This window comes from Manis javanica, chromosome 1, assembly GCF_040802235.1.
Source record: "Manis javanica isolate MJ-LG chromosome 1, MJ_LKY, whole genome shotgun sequence".
Classification (NCBI taxonomy): domain Eukaryota; kingdom Metazoa; phylum Chordata; class Mammalia; order Pholidota; family Manidae; genus Manis; species Manis javanica.
The window spans coordinates 146,562,556-146,582,133 of record NC_133156.1 but is presented as its reverse complement, the minus strand read 5'-3'; the positions used below and the strand labels follow the sequence as shown (position 1 = coordinate 146,582,133).

The 19,578-nt window shown below is 45.0% G+C and overlaps 1 protein-coding gene across 4 annotated transcripts; it reads left to right on the top strand.

The window, feature by feature from the left end:
- Positions 1–86: 86 nt before the first annotated feature.
- SRD5A1 (steroid 5 alpha-reductase 1) lies at positions 87–19,184 on the top strand. Of its 4 annotated transcripts, none has more exons than XR_001854117.3 (6): positions 87–507; positions 10,853–11,019; positions 13,426–13,527; positions 14,607–14,757; positions 15,365–15,463; positions 17,500–19,184. XR_001854117.3 is itself a non-coding variant. In XM_017667109.3 (5 exons), the coding sequence occupies exons 1-5, from the start codon at positions 227–229 to the stop codon at positions 17,564–17,566; spliced, it is 768 nt and encodes a 255-aa protein (XP_017522598.1). In that variant the 5' UTR covers positions 87–226; the 3' UTR covers positions 17,567–19,184. The 4 variants fall into 4 exon arrangements, 2 of the variants coding, with proteins under 2 accessions (XP_017522598.1, XP_017522599.1); XR_001854116.3 differs by having other exon boundaries at positions 15,365–15,494; XM_017667109.3 differs by lacking the exon at positions 15,365–15,463.
- The last annotated feature ends 394 nt before the right edge of the window (positions 19,185–19,578 follow it).

The following is a 19,578-nucleotide window of genomic DNA, read 5'->3' as shown; positions in this document are numbered from 1 at the left end:
GCACAGCAGGGGGCGGAGCTGTCCCGCCCGCGCCCGCGACTCGTCCACCCGGCCGACGCCGTGCGCCTGCGCCTGCGCCTGCCGGTCGCCCAGGCTACGCCGCCTGCCCCGCGAGTCCTCGGCCCGCGTCCGCATCCGGTAACCGTGCCTCCCGCCCCCTCAGCGGCGCCTTATATGTCGCCCACGGCCGCCGCTGGGTCATGGAGCGCGCACGCCGGGCCCGGCGATGGAGCTGCCAGAGCGGCTGCTGCTAGACAGACTGGCCTACCTGGAGTGCGTCCTGGGCGTCCTGGCCTTCCTGGTGCTCAGGCTGGCTGGCCCGCCCTACGGGCGCCACGTGTCGCCGCGCTCCGCGTTCCTGCTGCCGGCGCGGGTCGCCTGGGCTGTGCAGGAGCTACCCTCGCTGGTGGTGCCTCTCGTCGTGTGCTGCTGCGCGGAGGCCGAGCGCCTCCACAGCTGGCCCAACCGCATCCTGCTGGCTATGTTCCTCGTCCACTACACGCAACGGTAACGGCTGGCTGCCCTACCCGCAGGCCGGGTCCCGTCTCCCTGCACCCGCCCGTTTCCGCAGGCGGGATTACGTCTCCCTGCGCCCGAGGCCGGTGCCCCCTTCCTGCGCCCACCTGCACACGCAGGCCGGGTCCCATTTCCCCGCGCCCCCTCCCGGCGCCCCGAAACCGGGTTCGGTCCTTCGGTATAGTTAAAAGGTATATTCAGTGCAACTTGAGAGAGTTGGGCTCGCTTATTTTTTGGTCGTGGGCAGTTATTTGACCTCCTTGACTCTGGGTCCCACCTTATAAAACCCCCTTAGAGAAGTACGAAGAAATAAACATACATGTTTCTGCAAGGCTCTCTCCACTATGGTTTTCGGGGCAGGAGTCCCTGGTGCACTCTGTCCCCATCTTCCTTTATGCAGACACTTTAAATGGGCAGAATCAACATTCAACAAAGGTTTTTTTGAGTCTTGCGTTCCTGACACTCCAAGATTATTCCAGCAAGCAAATTTGTCAAGACTGCTGGTTTCTGTAACATGACTGAGCACGAGTGTAATTTGAGTATAAATAGAACTCTCATGTCTGTATATACCTTTCCATAAAATACTCCAGAACCTGTCTGTTTCTCCAATGGCTAGAAGCAGGCGCTGTACTCAGACTGTCCGGTGTCAGCCCAATCCCATCACTAGGGACCTGAGATAAATTAGTAAGCTGCTCTGCAGCAGGTTTCCCGCCCCTGAAATGCACACAGTGATGGGACCAGCCTGGGAAATTGGCGTACATGTTAAATAAAGCCATCTCCATAAAATGCACAGTGCTGGCAAGTCTTGAGTGCCCAATAAACAGTAATAGCATTGTCTATTAAATGACTATATCCATATACATAATGGGAGTGTTATTCATGCACACTGCTGCTAACTTCCAGGGCCAGTAAAAAACTTCCAAATGTGTGGCATTGGAAATGGGTAAAGGGAGCACTTTACAGAGCTTTGTGTGAAGCCTGAGTCAAAGCTTTTTAATTTAAGTAACGTTAAATTGTGTCCAGGCTCACTGTAGTGGAAGGCTGAAGGCAGCCTCCCACAGGGCCAAAGTCCGTCCTAGAGTGATAGAACTTGAATAGGTCATTTCATACAGATGATGCCACAGAGACACAGAATTCAGGTGTTTTCCCCAATGCTGTTGGAAGAGAGAAGCTGGAACTTAAAACCCCACGTTCTAAGGCCAGTGGCTTTAAAAACTGCTCCAAAGGATTTGCAGGTGCTGTTTTTTAAACTGCTGAGCAGTTTTGTTTTTCAAGTTGTGCTTGTTACTGTACTCTGTGTGCTTTGGGGGCATTTACATTTTCCAAGTAGAAAAAAACATTTTCCAGTCTCACCAAGCAACTAATTTATTAAACGGTCACTTGACCTAAGTCGGTGAGCACTTGGACACCAGAAGCACAGACTATAGCACTTGCTATAAATGCCTGGCTGGACCAGCAGACGTTTATGCGGCCTCTCATTTGTACCAGGCACTGCAGATCACAATAGCACTGAGCAGGAAAGGAGTCTGCTTGAAAGGAAGCCTAAATGCAGCTGGTGGCAAGAGAAACAAACCCTGGCACCTACTTGGGAGATACAAGGCAGAGGAAGTAGCAATTTAAAGAACTCAGCAGATGTCTGCAGAGGCCAATGCTAGCCTTTGGAATTGAGCAAGAATGAGGTAGGACCCTGTCCTAGGGTAGTTTCAGCCTCTTGAGAGATGGGTGAAGACCAAAGCTAGATGGAGGGGCTGCCCACGGTCAGTGAGGAGTGTTTGCTCAACGCAGAGAAGAAACCTGTGGGTTTTTATGTATTCACACATTTACTGAGAATTGATTCATTTACTGGCACTGTGCTCCGTATTGGGAATATAGAAATAAGATACTCCCTTAAGGAGTCAAGGAACACAAGATGAATTGTGAAGAATCTACTGAATCTTTTTGACAGAAGATCCAGGGAGGGAAAGGAAGGCCTGCCTGGAAGGGGAAGAGGAAACACTTTGGGAAAGAACATGCCAAGGCCCTCACCAGTTCCCCAGTGGACAGCAGAGGACATTTGCAGGAACGTTGTTAACCCACGACAGACAATCCATGGCCCTTGACAGTTACAGTGTCTGCCTGCATCCTGTCTGCACTGAGGCTTCCTCCTGCTGATGTCAGGGCTCCCAGTTCTGGAGGACTCCAGTAGCATTCTTCCCACCCTGCCATTTGCCTTTGGTTGCTATGCATGGAGCCACGTCTGATGTCCTACCTGCTAACTTGTGTGTGTGCTACAAATTGTCAGTGGTTTCCTGTTGTCACTGTCAGCTCAGAGCTGCTCTGCTGTTGTCCAGGTCCCTGGTACAACTCCCTAAGCTGCTGTCTGACCTCATATCCTGCTGTTGTCTGTCCTGCCAAGCAGGTTTTTTTTAGTATTAACCTGAATCCAGGTGGCCTTTCCTCATGGATTTTCCCATCTAGTTCAACAGTGAGTTGAGTGAGTCTGGACTGTTTCAGGATCCTTTCACTCATGGAACAATAGTTACAAAGCCCAACTTGAGGGCACAGCCCTGTCTGTCACTAGGGCCATGCCCACCTTCACCTGGAGACCAGAGAGGGACTTCCTGAATGGCCTCACGGGGGTGGACTTGCCAACGCCCAGAGACAACCTCTTCCTAAAGTCCGCCCAAGGGGCTGTGCTCAGCCACGCCTGAGACCTTGCAGGATCTTGGTTCTGTCTGTGCTGATAGCAGTGCCTCAAGGCAAGGGCTCCTACCCCACAAGTTTCCGCATTCACTGTTCTCCTGCTGGATTCTAGTGTCCTGTGATGTGGAGCCTGGCCCCAGCCTCATTTGTAAATAAGTCATAGCGTGTGTCATATTAAAACAGCAGGGAACTAGAGCGGGAAGGACACACTGAATCTTTAGCCCTTGAGTTGCAAGTTCAGATAATATGAAAAAAGAACAAAGTTGATGGAAAAGTATAGAATGACAGAAAGTAAAAGTGGAAGCCAGGCAAGTGCTTATCTGAGTTCATGGCTTTACTGGCATCTGCACTTTAGACTTAATTGTAAAAGAGCCTTTGCATAAGGAAAGACAAGAAAAGGGAAGTGCTGCAAATCTCAGTGATAACAGATTGTTGAGAAAGAAGTAGTGATGTCATTAAAACTGACAACTGCTCTCAATTTTAGACATTTAAAAATTACCAAATCTGCTGTTACCTAAATTACTGCTAAATCACCAAGTCAGATGTTTCATTGTTGTTCCGAGAGATAATGTCTAATTGCTTTTATTTTGCTGAATGAAAGGGCTATTTCTGATTGCAAGAAAACTGTGGTGTTACCATTCAGTTTGTTGCGAAAACATTTCGGGAGATGGTTCTTGTGCTTTGCCATGTGGATTAAGCAGGCGTGGAACTTGTACCTGGGATTCCAGAACTCGAAATCTGACTTTAAATGTTAAAAGGCTGGTCACTCCAAGGGGTTGCCCTCTGAAAGGGTTGCTTCCCCCATGTCTCCCCGTTGAGCAGATCACCTCTAGCAGGTGGGCACGATGGTGCGGGTAAAATTGTAATATTTCCGGAATATCTCGCCTGGCTTTAGTATATCTGCATATCAGTAGGCATTCGGAGGTGGAGAGAAGTATGGCTTTAGTGCATTTGCATCATTCCTCAGGGGTGGAGAGAAGTTCATCTCCATATTAATAGGTAATTACCTGGACAGGGAGGGCTGATCTGTACCTTAGAGGTGAGGGGAGGGCCAGTTTTTCCTCTGCTGGAGCAGGAAACAGAGACGGCCTGGGACTACAAGTTTATAAGCAATAAACGGGTTTTAAACTTTATTTCTCCCTTTGACTGATTCGGTTTTTAGAGGTATTTTGCCCTGAGATTTCCTCTCCCCGAACTTAATCTGACGCAGTCGGTGGGTGCGACTTTTGGGAGGGCCGCCCCTAGACATAATGGGGAGAAGTGGCGCTCATGCTGAGGGACACAAGCTCCTTGTAGCTCCCTGGCACGTGACTGTTGTATATCCTTCAGCTCATTATCAGAGCAGGAAATGGATTCATAATATATAACCTAAAGAAAGTATTTTTAAGTCCAGGCACTTCCTAGTTCCTCTTAGAGATGATTTCCACTTGAGAGATTTTCAACCTCTGACTTAATACCTTTTCTCAAAGAGGAACATTCATCCCCACAGGTTCTCTGTGCAAGGGTGTTATGCATGTGAGGAGACAGCCCGTGGGAAAAGGTTCCTGAATACCCAGGCCTTGGAGACTGAGGCGGCCTGGACCCAGGGGACTGGGTCCTGCTGGGTGCTGCGTAGGCCCCCAGAGGTGGCCACCTTCCTGCCAGCTGAGCCTGGCCCCCTGGCCCCATGGGAGCCTTTGCCATGGCAAACTGCCTGGAGTCCTCCATCCTGGGGCTTGGGCTGCCCTGGTCCTCCTAGGTGTAGATGAAGGTTCCACTTAGAGCCCTGCCCAAACCTCCCCCATGGGCCCATTCTGGTTCCTAACTGCCCCGAGGCAAAGAGAAACCTTTCTGACAAGGGCTACATGGATTTGTAAGGAAAACTAGTAAAGCTGCCGGGAATGACACGGAAGGAGGGAGCAGCATTCCCCTCTGTAAGGTGTCCAGCTTGCTGGCCCCTGGGCTGGTGTCCACTCCCAAGGGCTTGGTGCACATGGGGGTTCAGCCTCTGCGGAAGGCGAGGGTTGGGGATGACCATCTAATCTCCCCTCTGGACATCCTAAAATGTAAGCAGCATTGCCCAAGCCAACTTGTTCTTCTAATCTCAGTGGCTTTATGACCAGGCCTGTGACCATCAGGGTCACTGCTGTCCACTTCGAGAGCAGAGATCAAAGAGCAACAGCAGACCTGCATCAGCCTGCGTAAGTCCCTGTTCCCAGTCCTTGCCACCTTTCTGATGCTCCTACGAGACCAAAGGAAAATATGTCCAGGTCGGTTAGGAATACTTCCCAGGCTCCCCAATGGCATACACAGCACAAGTCAGTGTAAGCCTCACTCCCTGTGTAACTGTGAGCACAGCCATGGTTCACAGCACAGCACAGGTGGGCTGCACTGAGCTGGACTCAAAGGTCATGTTCCCTATCAGCAATGTTGTCATCCTTGTTGTGAGTGATCGCTTCTTAGTGCTGAGCCTGCAGTGGGATTTTGTCTTCAAAGACATCTTTTCACGCATATAGGTACTGCTGAATATTGGTATCAGTCTACAAGTTTATGATTTCAGTTTAGCATATACATTGCCTGAATGGCATTTATGGAATCCTATTAGAGTCTTCTCTTGGTATCTGCTTTCTAGCACATCATTATATTGTAGCTCAATAGTTGAAGACTAGGTGGCAACTCCTCAATGACACAATTAAATAGATTTTGAAATCTGAAAGTTAAGGTTCAGAAAGCCCTGGTGGGACTGACTGTAGTGTGAGCTTAGAAATTATATCTATATGAACTCATGTGAGAGTAGACATCTTTGCTGAAAATTTTAACACAGGAAGTATATAAAGCAGTTTGACATGACTCGTGATTCAGATGTCAGTTGTCGAAGTAACAGAGAAAGTTTTGCATGTAAGTGAAATTTTGCTTTATAATTTTAGGTTGAATTCACTAAGAGACACTACCAAGTGTGCAGCAAAAGCTTACTTCCAAAGCCCTTTAAATTTTAACAATAGTGGTTTAGGGCAGTTTTTCTCATTGAGAAAAAATTCAGTCTTGGCTCTTGTCTTACCAATGGGTTTCAGCCCCAGGCAAGTTCGCTGTGGATTCAATGTGACCAAAGAAACTGACAGTAAAACATTCTTGGGGTGAAAGGGTTATACCCAACTTTATTTCCAGGTGGCAGGTCAGTCACTAAAATCCCACTCACTCAGAGCAAGTCTGCATGCAGCAAGCTGGTGCCTCTGGGCCCCTCTGTCCACACAATCATCCCGCACAGCTGTCCCGTACAGACATCCTCCGGGCCTCTCTGCACAGCCATCCCACACAGACAATTAGGACATTGTGGATAAAATGGAGTTCCTCTGGCCAAGATTCTCACCTGGCCCTGTTTGACTAGCTCACTGCACACCTGTGGGCAATACATGGCTGTTGACTCTAAAAAGAGTTCCTTCCACCCAGTGCTCTGGGCATGACACTGGCAGGGCTGCAAGGCTGCAGGAGAGCAAAGCAGAGGCTGGAGGGGTGGCAGCACTGAGGACAGAGGCCCAGAGGACAGCTGTGTGGGATGACTGTGCAGGCAGAGAGGCCCGGAGGACGGCTGTGTGGACAGAGGGGCCCAGAGGCAGAGACCAGCTTACTGCATGCAGACTCACTCTGAGTGAATGGGATTCTAGTGACTGACCTGCCACCTGGAAATAAAGTTGGGTATAACCCTTTCACCCCGAGAATGTTTTGCTGTCATTTCTTTGGTCACATTGAATCCACAGCGAATTTGCCCAGGGCTGAAACCCATTGGCAAGACAGACATCTTGGTAGATTCCACTTGGGGTGAACTGTTTTCTTACCTTCCTTGGAAGTACTCCTGCCTGTCATCCATACAGACTCTTTAAAGAGCCTGGTTCTTCAGGGACTTCAACCTTGGAATCAGCTCCTCAGGAACACCACCCCTGAGCAGTAACATCTGCACCTGTGAGTCCACACAGAGTTCAGGAAGACTGCTTGCTGGACGTTTGCTTTGTTTTTTAACTGTTTTTTAACTCCTAGTCACCTGGTTCCTGGGGTCCTGACTCAAGCAGCTGTTCTCACTGGAAGGCTAATCATGTGAAACAAATCAATACTGCGTGAATAAACAAGTTGCTGCGATCTCATTTGGCCAATCCCCTAACTTACTGCTGAGACACGGCCCTCCTGACACCGTGAGCCACTGGGTTACTTGCTGAGGTTGTCTCATTTTCACTTGTTGTGTAAAGAAATTGTGAGGTGAGATTCTGTTGTAGAAACTCCAGTTTTTCTAACTGTTGCTTCCCAGTGAGTTGGGGATATTTATTGTGGTGGCTGCTGGGTCTGGTAGTGCCAACCACGGTTGTAACCTGGGGCACAGGTACAGAGTCGCTGCACACCAAAGATGCTTTGCCATCCGAAGTGGTAACCAAACAGCCCCCACTCCGCTTTACCTTTGGAGTGGGAAGAGTCCACCAGCCTTGTTCTGACATGATGAGTATGCACTGATAACAAAATAAACTGACATGTGGTACCATGGTGCGCGCAGCACTCCCAACACCCATGTGATTTGCAGCGCGCCGAGCAGCAGCGCAAGCAGGCAAGATCACTTCATACAGACTGCCTCACCTGCTCTAGGTGGGGGGCAGCCACCAGCAATATGTAACAAGTGACTGTGCCTGTGCTCCACTACTGCCTTGTTCATGGACACTGAAGTCTGAATTTCACATAATTTTCATGTGTCACGAAATATTCTTTTAATCCTTCCTTCACCCCTCACCATTTAAATATGTAAAAACCATCCTTAGCCCAGACTACAAAAGTAGATGGGAAATAATAATAATAATAGAGGGAGAAATGTGGGATCAACATATAAATCAAGTACAAAAATCAAACGAATATTCATATTTGACCTGATTGTTTATAGGTCATAATGCGTGATCAAAACCGAAAGTTTCTGTGATGAATGCCCTTGTACTGTTCACCATGTAAGAATTTATTCACTATGTAAGAATTCGTTCACCATGTAAGAACTTGTTATGCTTCAGAAGATTGGAGACTGACGAGAATTAGGCTTGAGATGGATTAATGATTGTACATTGAGCATTGACCCCCCTATACTGAATTTTATTGTTGTTAACAACCATTTGATCAATAAATATGAGAGATGCCCTCTCAAAAAAAAAAAGTAGATGGGGACTAGATTCGGCTCAGGGGCCATCTTGGCTGACACCTGATCTAGACTCATGTTGCAGTCACAGGCATAGAACATTAGGGACAGAGAAGGCAAAGGGTGAGATAGATGAACCAGACGACAGCAACAAGGGGAGGTTTTAGTTTCACCTTTACAAGGCGCCAGCCAGTGTTTGCTGGGTGTTCAGAATTCATCCCTGGACTTAAAACTGAGTTGGGAGAAGTCCACCACAAGTTTGCTGTCCATGACTCTCGTATTCACGGGGGAAGTGTCTACTATACTTGCAAAATATTTCCTCAGCATTGCTTCTTTAACTTTTCATCTGTAATTTGGGAATTTGTAACATCTAGTCCAAAAGTCTCCCTTGGACCGTTTTCTTTTAGTATCTGTTCTGTGTATTTCAAGTTGCCTTGAATTATCCTTTTGATTCTGCATTCCTATTATCCTTTGTTTAATTTAGCATGGATTTTGTTCAGGTCAACAGCCCCAAATCCTGTTCTTGCAGCACAGTCATTGGCAGTGAGCTTGTATCCCAAATATCAGACCCCTGTCCCAACAACTGTCTACCCAAGCATGATTCATGTTCCCACAATAAAGAAAGAAATAGCTGAGAATCCCTATTCTTTCCAAGGTGCTTGTCAACACTGTAGCTTACAGGTGAATAACTACCTCACTGATGACATGAGAGCCAAATGGATGCTTAGTATCCAGCAAGCACTTTGCCTTAAACCAGTACAAAGTCATCCTTGGGGACCCAGCCTGAACAAGATGATACCGTTGACGATGGCTTACTGTGATCATGCTGTTACTGTTAAGGATGAATTGTGTTTACACATAGAGGTTTTCACAGAGATGTGGAAGGCCAGAATGGAAACAAATTCCACATTTTTCCTGTTTTACATTCAGTAAAATTCACTCACTATAAGTCTACAGTTTTGGTGATTATGTGTGGTTGTGTCATCACAACTGTCAATACAGAACAGTTGTACATCCTCTTAAATATCCCTTGTGCCGTTTATCCCCTCCCCTGACTCTTAGTTTTGCCTTTTGTGGATAAAAGGGAAGTTCCTGTGGCCAAGATTCTCACCTGGCCCTTGTTGGCCAGCTCACTACACATGTGTGGGCAATACATCACTATTGACTCTATGTAAAGAGCTCCACTCAGTGCTCTGGGCAACATGGTGGCAGGGCTGCAAGGCTGCAGGAGAGCAGAGCAGAGGCTGGAGTGGTGGCAGCCCCTAGGATAGAGGCCCAGAGGATGGCTGTGTGGGATGACTGCAGGCAGAGAGGCCCAGAGTACGGGACCGGCTTGCTGCATGCAGACTCGCTCTGAGTGAATGAGATTTTATGATGGACCTGCCACTGTGGAAATAAAGTTGGGTATAACCTTTCATCCCAAGAATATTCTACTGTCATTTTCTTTGGCCACACTGAATCCACAGTGAACTTGCTGGGGGCTGATACCTTTCCTAGAATTTCATAAGTCTAAGTACAACTTCTGCATTAACAGGGCTATTCAAGTTGTTATCTGTCTGGGTCAGTTTTAGTCACCTGTGTGTTTTAAGGATTTTGTCTGTGCCATCCAGTTTAAATTTATTGGCGTAAGTCGTTGGTCATAGTTTGACTATCCTCTTAAGATCTGTAGGGTATATAGTGATGTCCTTGCTTGAAATATATTATACGCTAACTAAGAGAATATTCAAACAGTAAAATTGTGCATCCTCTTTTCTTAAGTTTCTAATTTCTTGTCCTTGCATTCTCTAACTTTCAACTTCTCGGAGTGTGCACCTAAGGGAGCTTGTTAGAACAGGAGAATATGACCTTTGAATTAACCAGTTACACTTAAACTTGGCCGCTCCCTAGCCCTCTGACCTTGAGCAGATGACATAACTGCTCTGAGTCTTAATCACATCCTCTGGAAAGATGTACCAGTGTCTGCTGTATAGATAGTGGGAGGCCTTGCAGGTGACCGGCTCAGCGAGTGAGGACCATCATGATGCTGGTGGACTGCGTTGCTCCAACTAAAACAGGTTACTTGGATATTTTTGATGAACAATGACAAAATAAGTAATCATTTTGGTATGTGAACTTAAGAGTCATTTTTGCAGATAGACTGTACTGCATGTATCCTTGAAGGTGGTCTGGAGTTGAAGACACCAATACAGTGTATACAAACCTCTTGACTTCTCTACAGTGGAACAGAAGGAATCAAATATGGGATTTTTGAGAGCTTGAAGCCTTCTGTGTTCTCTGCCTCAGTGTGTTTCACATTCTGTATAATCAGAATCCTGAATTTGTGCACTGTAATGTACATTATTGGAACATGGTTAATTATCTAGAAATTCTGATTTTAGCAGAGTTAATCAGTATGAGTGTTAATTACTGAAAGACCTTTGTCTAAGGATGCAAGATTAAAATGTCAAGACACTCAAAAGAGAATTGTAGAAATGATATCCTTTAACTTGTTTTTTGTTTGTTTCTTTTTATATTAAGGTCCTTAATTTTCCCATTTCTGATCCGAGGAGGAAAGCCAACACCAGTGAGAACATGTATAGTGGCATTCACGTTCTGTACCTATAACGGCTACTTGCAAAGCAGATACTTGAGCCAGTGTGCAGTGTATGCTGATGACTGGGTCACTGACCCCCGATTCCTAGCAGGTGAGTGTCCTTGGTGGTGCGCTCTATGGTTGCAATCAAAGCTTTGATATTCAGGTTCCAGTCATTGCCATTAGAAAGCCCCGAGAGAAGAGTCTGTGATGGTCGGTGGCCTAACGGCAGGGGCGCAGCACCAGAGGGAGAGTCATGCTGTCCCGGCAGCGGGAGGTGGTGCGGCCACCCAGTGACCCCATCCACTCAGGCCCTGGAAGTGCACATACCTGTTCTTAAGGCAAGCCTCAAAATAGCAACAGGCTGCGCAGAGTGAGCAGAAGGTGGGGGCTGGGGAGATTTGAGCACTAAATGGCCATGGAGTCTGAGAGCCGTTTAACATCCTGCATGTCTTCTGGAACATGAGAAGTCGTCAAACTGGCTCATTTTTCAGCTTTTATGATAATACATGAATAAACATTTACTTTTGTGAAGTCTTTTAGTGTTTTAAATCTTTACCAGTTAATGTAAATTAGTATATATTTTCAGATTCTAAATATAACCTTACAAGTTCTGAGCAAAACAAAAATAAAACACTAGCAATCAAAGGTATTTCCAAGTGTTAAAAATTTGTAATCTCAAAAGTATGTAATCTCAGGGCAGCAAGGGACAAGAGAGAGGAAGGGTTTGTTTTTTATTAAGCAAGGGATTTGGCATGAAACATTTATTTGAGATTCTCATAGAAATCATTTTATGAGGAGTTGCTTGGATATTTTTGATGAACAATGACAAAATAAGGAATTGTTTTGATATGTGAACTTAGGAGTCATTTCTGCAGATAGACTGTACTGCATGTAGCCTTGAAGGTGGTCTGAAGTTGAAGACACCAATACAGTGTATACAAACCTCTTGACTTCTCTACAGTGGAACAGAAGGAATTAAATATGGAAAAAATGTGAAGTGGGAAACATACTAAGCTACTTTAAAATATAGATTTAATTCCTAGAGTTTATAGTTTTTGTTAAGGAGAGAAAAGGATATGACATGACTAGTTAGTTATACTGGCATTAGTTACCATGAAGAGCTCAGCAAGTAATAGTAATACCCTAACAAAAGTTTTCCAGAGCAATAAAAGTGGTTAACCTGAGATTTGATACAAAGATTTTAAGATCCCTAAATTGGAATCCAATGTCTAGTTTAGTTAAGCACAAGTACTATTTTTCTTTCCATTCTAGGCAATAAAGGGAGCTTGTCTCTTAAAAAAGAGGAACACTGAATTTTGAAAATGTGATTCTGGAACCTTAAATTGGGGACCAAATCACTTAGAGGTGACATACTGAAATGCAAGTAAGGTAGTGAGTCAGCTATAAATTTATGGATCCAATAGATGACTTATAAAACATTACAGAAGTTGGTCTAAACTGTTGAGGAAGAAAGCTGTCCACAGTGATGAGGTCAGAAGGAAGAAATCTTGAAGCCCGAATGCTTTATGTGTCCTTGTTCGCACAGTGAAAAATGTTAATGCCACTGGGATAACATGAATAGTTAACAATGGTGTTACTCCACGGGCTCGTTTCTTTGATACTGAATTGAATGCCACCATTAAGCACCATCCGCCTTTCACATTTTTCTAATAAGACAATCAAATTCACTCTTTATCAAACCAAGGCATTCCTTTTATAAAACTCTTGGCATTTGGCCTTTTCTTGTTGGATGAATTGACATGCTGTGATTAAGTCTCCTTTAAGTGAAGACTTAGAATGGGAAAGAAAGCATTCAGGATGCTATGGAATAAATATGAAGGGCCATGCAGCCCGCTGTCGGGAGATTTTCTTGGGCTCTGAGGCTGGTGAGCAGACCCAGGAATGCTGATGGCTGAGTGAGTGGGACACTGGGGTGGGGGAGCCATGGGTGTGCAGGAAGCTGTCCAAATGAAGTGGTAAACAAAGAAGAAGACCAAAGGGGGACTTTAAGGAGCCAGCATCTCCCAAAGGGCCTGCATGCCCCTAATGATGAGAGCATGTGCTGGGATTTCCCCTCCCATCCGCCAATGGAGAGGGTAGTCTCGCTCCACAGATGCCTCATCCTTTTTGTGAGGGTAGGTAAATCTTGTGGGCTGACTCACTGATGGTAATAGCATTTCTTACGAGCCTTATGCAAAAGTCTTATTTTTTCTAATCATACTAGTTACCCTAAAAATGTAGATGTGGTTATCAGGTCCAAGTATTCTCAAAGGATTAGGTAATTTATTAGTATTACTTGATAAACAAAGCCCTATTTAGCATACCTGAAAGCAGTACTTACAAATTATCTTTCCAAATGAAAGATAATATTTGCTGTAATGATTTTTACATCAAATATGGCTAATTATGTTATACAAATTGTGACAATATGAAGGATTATAGCATTATTCATCAAGGCTTGGTTTTGTAAATTTTGTAATTTATCAACCATAATACTCTTATGTATTTTCTTTAGGTTTTGTCTTATGGTTAATAGGTACTCTGATAAACATCCATTCAGATCATATCCTAAGGAATCTCAGGAAACCAGGGGAGAATGGATATAAAATACCACGGGGTATGTACTAAAAATGGATAATTTATTCTGAACTTGGATTGCTTGATGCCTTGCTATTTCAGTTTTGCCAGATCTAAAAACTGAAATACAGTATTATTAGCTGCAAGTTTTCAGTGTGAGTCATTATTATTAATAGCAGTTGCTATGATAATTGCTTTATTAGAATAATAAAAGGAATAATTCTGGCTAACTGAATGTTTATTAGGTAGAAAGTAAACTCTGGTTATATATGTGTTTGGAAAGACTATGAGAAAGAATTTGTGGTTTACAAGGGGTGTCCAATACTTCATTTCTACAAAATAATAGAGTAGAAACCTTGACTGACCCCCCCTAAAAATAGTTTAAAATGATGAGTGTAATTTCTTAAAAATATTTTTAAATGTGTCAGTGTGATATCAAGAAAAGAGGTAACTTCAGTAGGCAGAGCCTAAATAAGCCAGTGATTGAGTCCAGAACACATCTTTTAAAGGTCTGTAACCAGCTGCCCTTATGCTAGTTCATAGCCCAATTGTGCACCACGTGGATGGTCTGAAAGACCTCAAACCCTGAATTAGGACCCACAAGGTAGGGGGTGCTGCCCCCACACACCCAGCCAGCACAAGCCCAGACCCCAGAGGGACTAATCTTCACTTCAGGCCTCAGACCACATGCCACAGAATAAGAGCCATACTCGAAAGTTGCAGAACTTGGGAGGAAATAGGCACCACAAGTAAGAGCAAAATAAAACTTGAGATTCCAGATCTTAGACTTAATAGAAACAGTTACACAGTGAATACTTGCATGTCTAAAAAAATAAAAAGAGATTGAAATTGTGAGAAAAGAAGTGATATACTATAAAAAGAACTAAACAGAGGTAAGATAGAAAGCAGTAGAGCTTCTAAAAATCAACTCAGTAGGTAAAACACTTGGGTAGAACTGGAAAGTGCATGGCGGCCCTGAATTTGGCCCTTGGAGTGGCCACTGGGCTCTGCATTTTTCCAGAGTTGAATCTGTTCTCCAAGTAAGTACCCACCTGTCTTCTGAAGTCCTTAGGCATCATTTTGCAGTAAATGCACTGTTTGGTCTTTGTTCTCCCCCAGGAGGCTTGTTTGAATATGTAACCGCAGCCAACTACTTCGGTGAGGTCGTGGAGTGGTGTGGCTTCGCCCTTGCCAGCTGGTCCCCCCAGGCCGGGGCTTTCGCTCTGTTCACAGCCTGCAGCTTATTCAGCATAGCCCAGCATCATCACCAGTAGGTTTCAAAAACACTTGTATATCTTTAATTTATTCTCTGACCTCAATGTAACAGTTTTCAGATCAGACTTGAAATGTTAATACTAATTTGAGTTGCCAAATCCCAGTGTATACTGGCAAAACAAGTTCCAAACCCTGCAAACCTGCAGAACAGGGTGGCTGTGGGGAGTCACGGATGCACAGTCTGTACTGGCGATTGCCCCACCCATTCTGAGCCTCTGAGATTTCACTGCTGGGTCAGGTTAAATGTTAAGCAGGGGGCTCGGGCTTGGGCCTAGACTGCTTTTGTTGGGATGGGGAGCGCCAGCCTCTGGCCCCTGCTTAGTGGAGCAGTGTACTGGCCACATGGCTTGAGCTGCTCACCGTGATCTGATAGCTGAGTATGGACGTGTACTTACTCACGCCTCTACACTGGGAGTTGGAGGACAGCCTTTGAGGAGGGATTCTGTTGAAATAAAAAAATATTGCAAAGCTTACTATTCAAGGTTAATGTCACTTTTAAAAAGTGAATTCAGTGTGTCTTCAGGGCGCTGTGACTGCAGTGGGTTCAAAGATTAGACAAGTACACAGTAGAATATGCTTATGAAATACTTCTTGTCTCACAGCCTGTTCATCAGACTTGATGACAAAAAGCAAGATTTGTGACCACTTGGCAAGTGTTTCCTCAGCTCTCCAGGATCTGTCTGCACCAAAGGAAGACTGCTGTGAGGGAAATTTGGGAATACTAAGCTGTTTGTAAGCCAGAAAAAGCAATAACTGCTTTGGAGAATTATCTCAGATTTAGTATAATTTAAATGCAGGGGGCATCTATTGGTTAGGGGTTATCTCACTTTGAAACAAAAGGCAGTGGGACACTGTTCACACTCCATGATAATAAAATCAAGACAAAAAGCTGATACCGAGCTGTGGTCAGTGTCATGAGTGACCACTTTGACTCTAGAGATAGAAAAATGAGTGAAAAAATAATAGGAATCATACTGATTGCCCTTTTACAAATATTTATCTGTACACACATTTTATAAATATTAAGATAAAATTTCTTGAGGTACATTTGTAATCTCAATGATTAAATGAATGAGAAAGATTTATTCTATTTAACAAAGTATATTTTATTCCTATATAGTGGCTTCTGTGAAGTAAAGTTAACATATTTGTTGGGCATAGCTCTGTTGGGTGAGAAACTCTGACCTCATAAAGGTTCTTCCTGACGTCATGAGGAATCCCGCCCTGCTGCCTAACACTTCAGACAGTCCCCCATATTGTGCTTGGGCATGGCTGTCCTGTTTCTGCTGATATTAAGCTGTTCTCTGTGTCCACTTCTTCCCTTCTGAGGCCAGTGTGTCCCTCCTCACAGGCAGTTTCTAGGGACAGGCACTGACCCCTGCCTGTCTGTGAGCTGCATCTGATGCCACAGACTCACGGGAAAGTGCCGAGAAGCCTGCTCATGGTCCACGTCCTGAGTCCCTAGCAAGCTGTTTTGGTCTGTTTGGGCTGCTACAATGATAAACAATGCAAACTGGGTGGCTTACAAACAGCAGACATTTATTCCTAGCGGTTCTGAAGGCAGGAGTCAGAGATCAGGGGGCCAGTGTGCTCGGGTTCTGGTGAGAGCCCCTTCTGGGTTGCAGATGGTACCACCTCTGCCTCCTCACAGGGCAGAAGGAGGGAGGAGCTCCCTGGGGCTTCTTCATCAGGGCACCAGTCCCATTCCTGAGGGTTCACGACCTGATCACCTGCTAACAGGCCCCACCTGCTAACACCAGCACCGTGTGCCTCAGGTTTTTAACATGAATGTTGGGGGTCACATGCTTGATCCAGAGGTCCATTGGCCAACATCGGTATTTTTTTCACTCTGCGTTTTTTGGGGTATATGGAACAGCATGTGAAAGTAAACATGTCAGTCTAGTATGTTATGAATCACAGTTTGTGAAGGACTATTAAGCTAATCTGAAATGGACAGGGTTTTGCTGACTCAGTTTGGTCTTGTCATGTTCTTTTGCTGTAATAGCAGGTAGCTGATCACTTTGCTTCATGATTTTTAGTCAGTTTAGCACTCTTTTATTCTTTTGTAAACTGCTTTTTTTCTCTCTCTCTCCATCTTGTCAAATCATTTTTAATTTTTATTTCATCCCCTTAGTTGCTACACTTCCCAACTGGCTATGACCCCAAACAAATGCGTGTTCCTGGTTTGGGTGTAATTTCTGTAAAGACTGGCCACGCCCGTTTTGCTCTGCACACGGGGCTGAATCGCGAGCGCCCGTGTTGCATCTGCCCAGGTCTGCTCGAGAGCCCTCAGTCCGCTGGCACGTGGTTGCACGTCCTTTCCACAGACCCTGGGTCTGGGGCCACAGTTCTTCCCGGGGACTGGAGAGAAACCCTGGAGCCCCCAGTTACTCCAGATGCACGCCCTTAGCTCCACCCCTCTCCCCGACTCTGCCCCCTGTGGCTGCTCAGCAGCTTGGGTACCTGTCAGGGGTTTTCCTTGGCCGACATAAGGGTGAATTATGTAGGTCACTGTTTGTATCACACATTGTAATCTGATACATGTAACCAGATACATTTAATTGTTCATGATACAAAGTCAAACTATGTCTCTGAAATGTCAGTGCTTTTACTACTACTTTTAAAACACTCACTATTCCTTTATAATGGAAAATATTGTCCCTTTTTTTAGCATCTGTTAAATGTTTAAGTAATAAAATTATTTTCTTTTCTTAATATTTTTTTTTCCTTACTTTAGGTGGTACCTTGAAAAATTTGAGGATTATCCGAAGTTCAGAAAAACTATAATTCCATTTTTGTTTTAAATCCATTGTCATCTTTGACTCGAAGCTTTTTGATGGCTTTTCTCTAGGGATTATATAAATGAATTATCTGTGATTTTGCCGCTACATCTTTTTGTCCTAATTTGCTCTAGGAATTTTTTCCCTAGTGAATGTGTAAGCTACCTAATAATAATGCAGGTTGAAGCACTATGCTGCCTACCAGGTGGAATGTGAAACGGGGCGATTACTGCTGGCCACTTCTCTGATTTTGGATGTACCTTTTCTGGCTACATGCAGCCACGTGTGCATAGGACCAGAATTTGCAAGCCATCCTTGATGGCCTCTGTGGACCAAACTATTTCACAACCCCTACAACAACTGACTCATGGTCACTTCTGATGTTGCCCTCTCCCCCCAGAGGCATGACCCATCTCTGCTGTCCCTTATCCCACTGGATCAGAGAGACTTGGGGCACTGGTCACAGCCTCAGGGAAACCCTGGGCCCTCACCCTTGGGGGTTGTGCAGGCAAGGATGCAGAAGCACAGCTGAGGCCTGGACCAAAGGCATCTGGCACTTGGCTCTGGCCTCGCCTGTTGGGTGACTTCACCAGCAGGGCAGCGACCAGAGGGCATGCATCAGGAGCTTGCCCAAAGGGACCTGTCACTCCACAGTGGCAGCACCAAGGTGCGACGTGGCAGGCCCCTTCTCTAGCCTCACCATAAGCCAGCAGTGAGCAGCCTCCACTCTGAGACAGTCGTCTTGCTTTTCTCCTTCCTTTTAGTGTGACGAAGTTTTTAAGGCACTTTTTTTTTTAAGTACCCCTCAATGTTGCAAAACGATATTTTGGAACAGAATTCCTTACTGCAGATGCACATGAAATGTCCCCAGAGATAAATGGCAGTAATGCAATTTGCTGCAGAGCCACAGACCGTAAGAGAAATGGAAACAAAGAAATGGATTTGGGTTCTCTGCAGTCACTAGGGTGCTGGCTGGCAGGAGGCCTCGGGGTGCCCAGAAGCTGTGTGTCCTGTGGATGCACCTCCTGCCACTTTGGGCAGTGGGCAGGCCCCCCTGGCTAGGTCATTGGCTCCCTCCAGCCTTCTCTCGGCTCACCTTCCCAACAAGGCCTCCCCAGCCCCTCACGAGCCCTGACATAGAAACTGTATTCTCATTGTTGGGGGATTTAGAGTCTCTCATGGGCTTAGAATAACACAAAAAACTCTCCTGATGCCCTTGTGCTTCATTTTAACTAAAAATAATGTTTTGGCAAAGAGATTTTTATTATTAAGTAAATGTTGGGCCTTTTTCTGACCAAATAGTTACTTGAAAACATAAAGCAATAAATGCTTTGGAACTCCTCAGGAAAACGCAAAAGTCCAAGGGAGATTGGGGCCCATGTCCTGGAAGGTATACCTGGCAGGGAGAAGGCAGCATGCCTGAGCGCCAGTGACGCTGCTGTGAAGTGTACGGCAGTTGGTGATTAGTTTAATACACTTACTACTGTAATGGCATGCACTGCGGGGGATTCACATGAAGAAATCCTATTCTATCTTGTCTCACTGCCGTCTATATCCTAAAACCTCTTAACTTGGTAAATTGTCATCAATCATTGAGTTAATTTTAATAATCGAGATTAATAAAATTGCTGCTACAAATCTAGTCATTTCTGTTAGTGTTCATTGTTACTCTGCTATGTTAATCATTTCTTCACTCTGCAAGTTCAGACATAACATAATTTTCAGCCCCGAAATGTACTTTTTATCTATACTAACATTTCATAGTATCAGTTATTTCTTTTACCTCTCATACAGCTGGGTAACATTTTTTATATAAATCTGGTATATTTCTGTTCCTATTAGATATTGGGCATTTGTTCATTGTGAATGAGAACGTGTCCCCAAATACATTTTTGTTTAATTGATTGACATATCATTGATACACAATCTTAATTGGTTTCAAGTATACAACATAGTGGTTCAACAGTTACCCACATTATTAAATCCTCACCCCCACTGGAGTAGTTATTATCTGTCAACAAAAGATGTTACAGAAT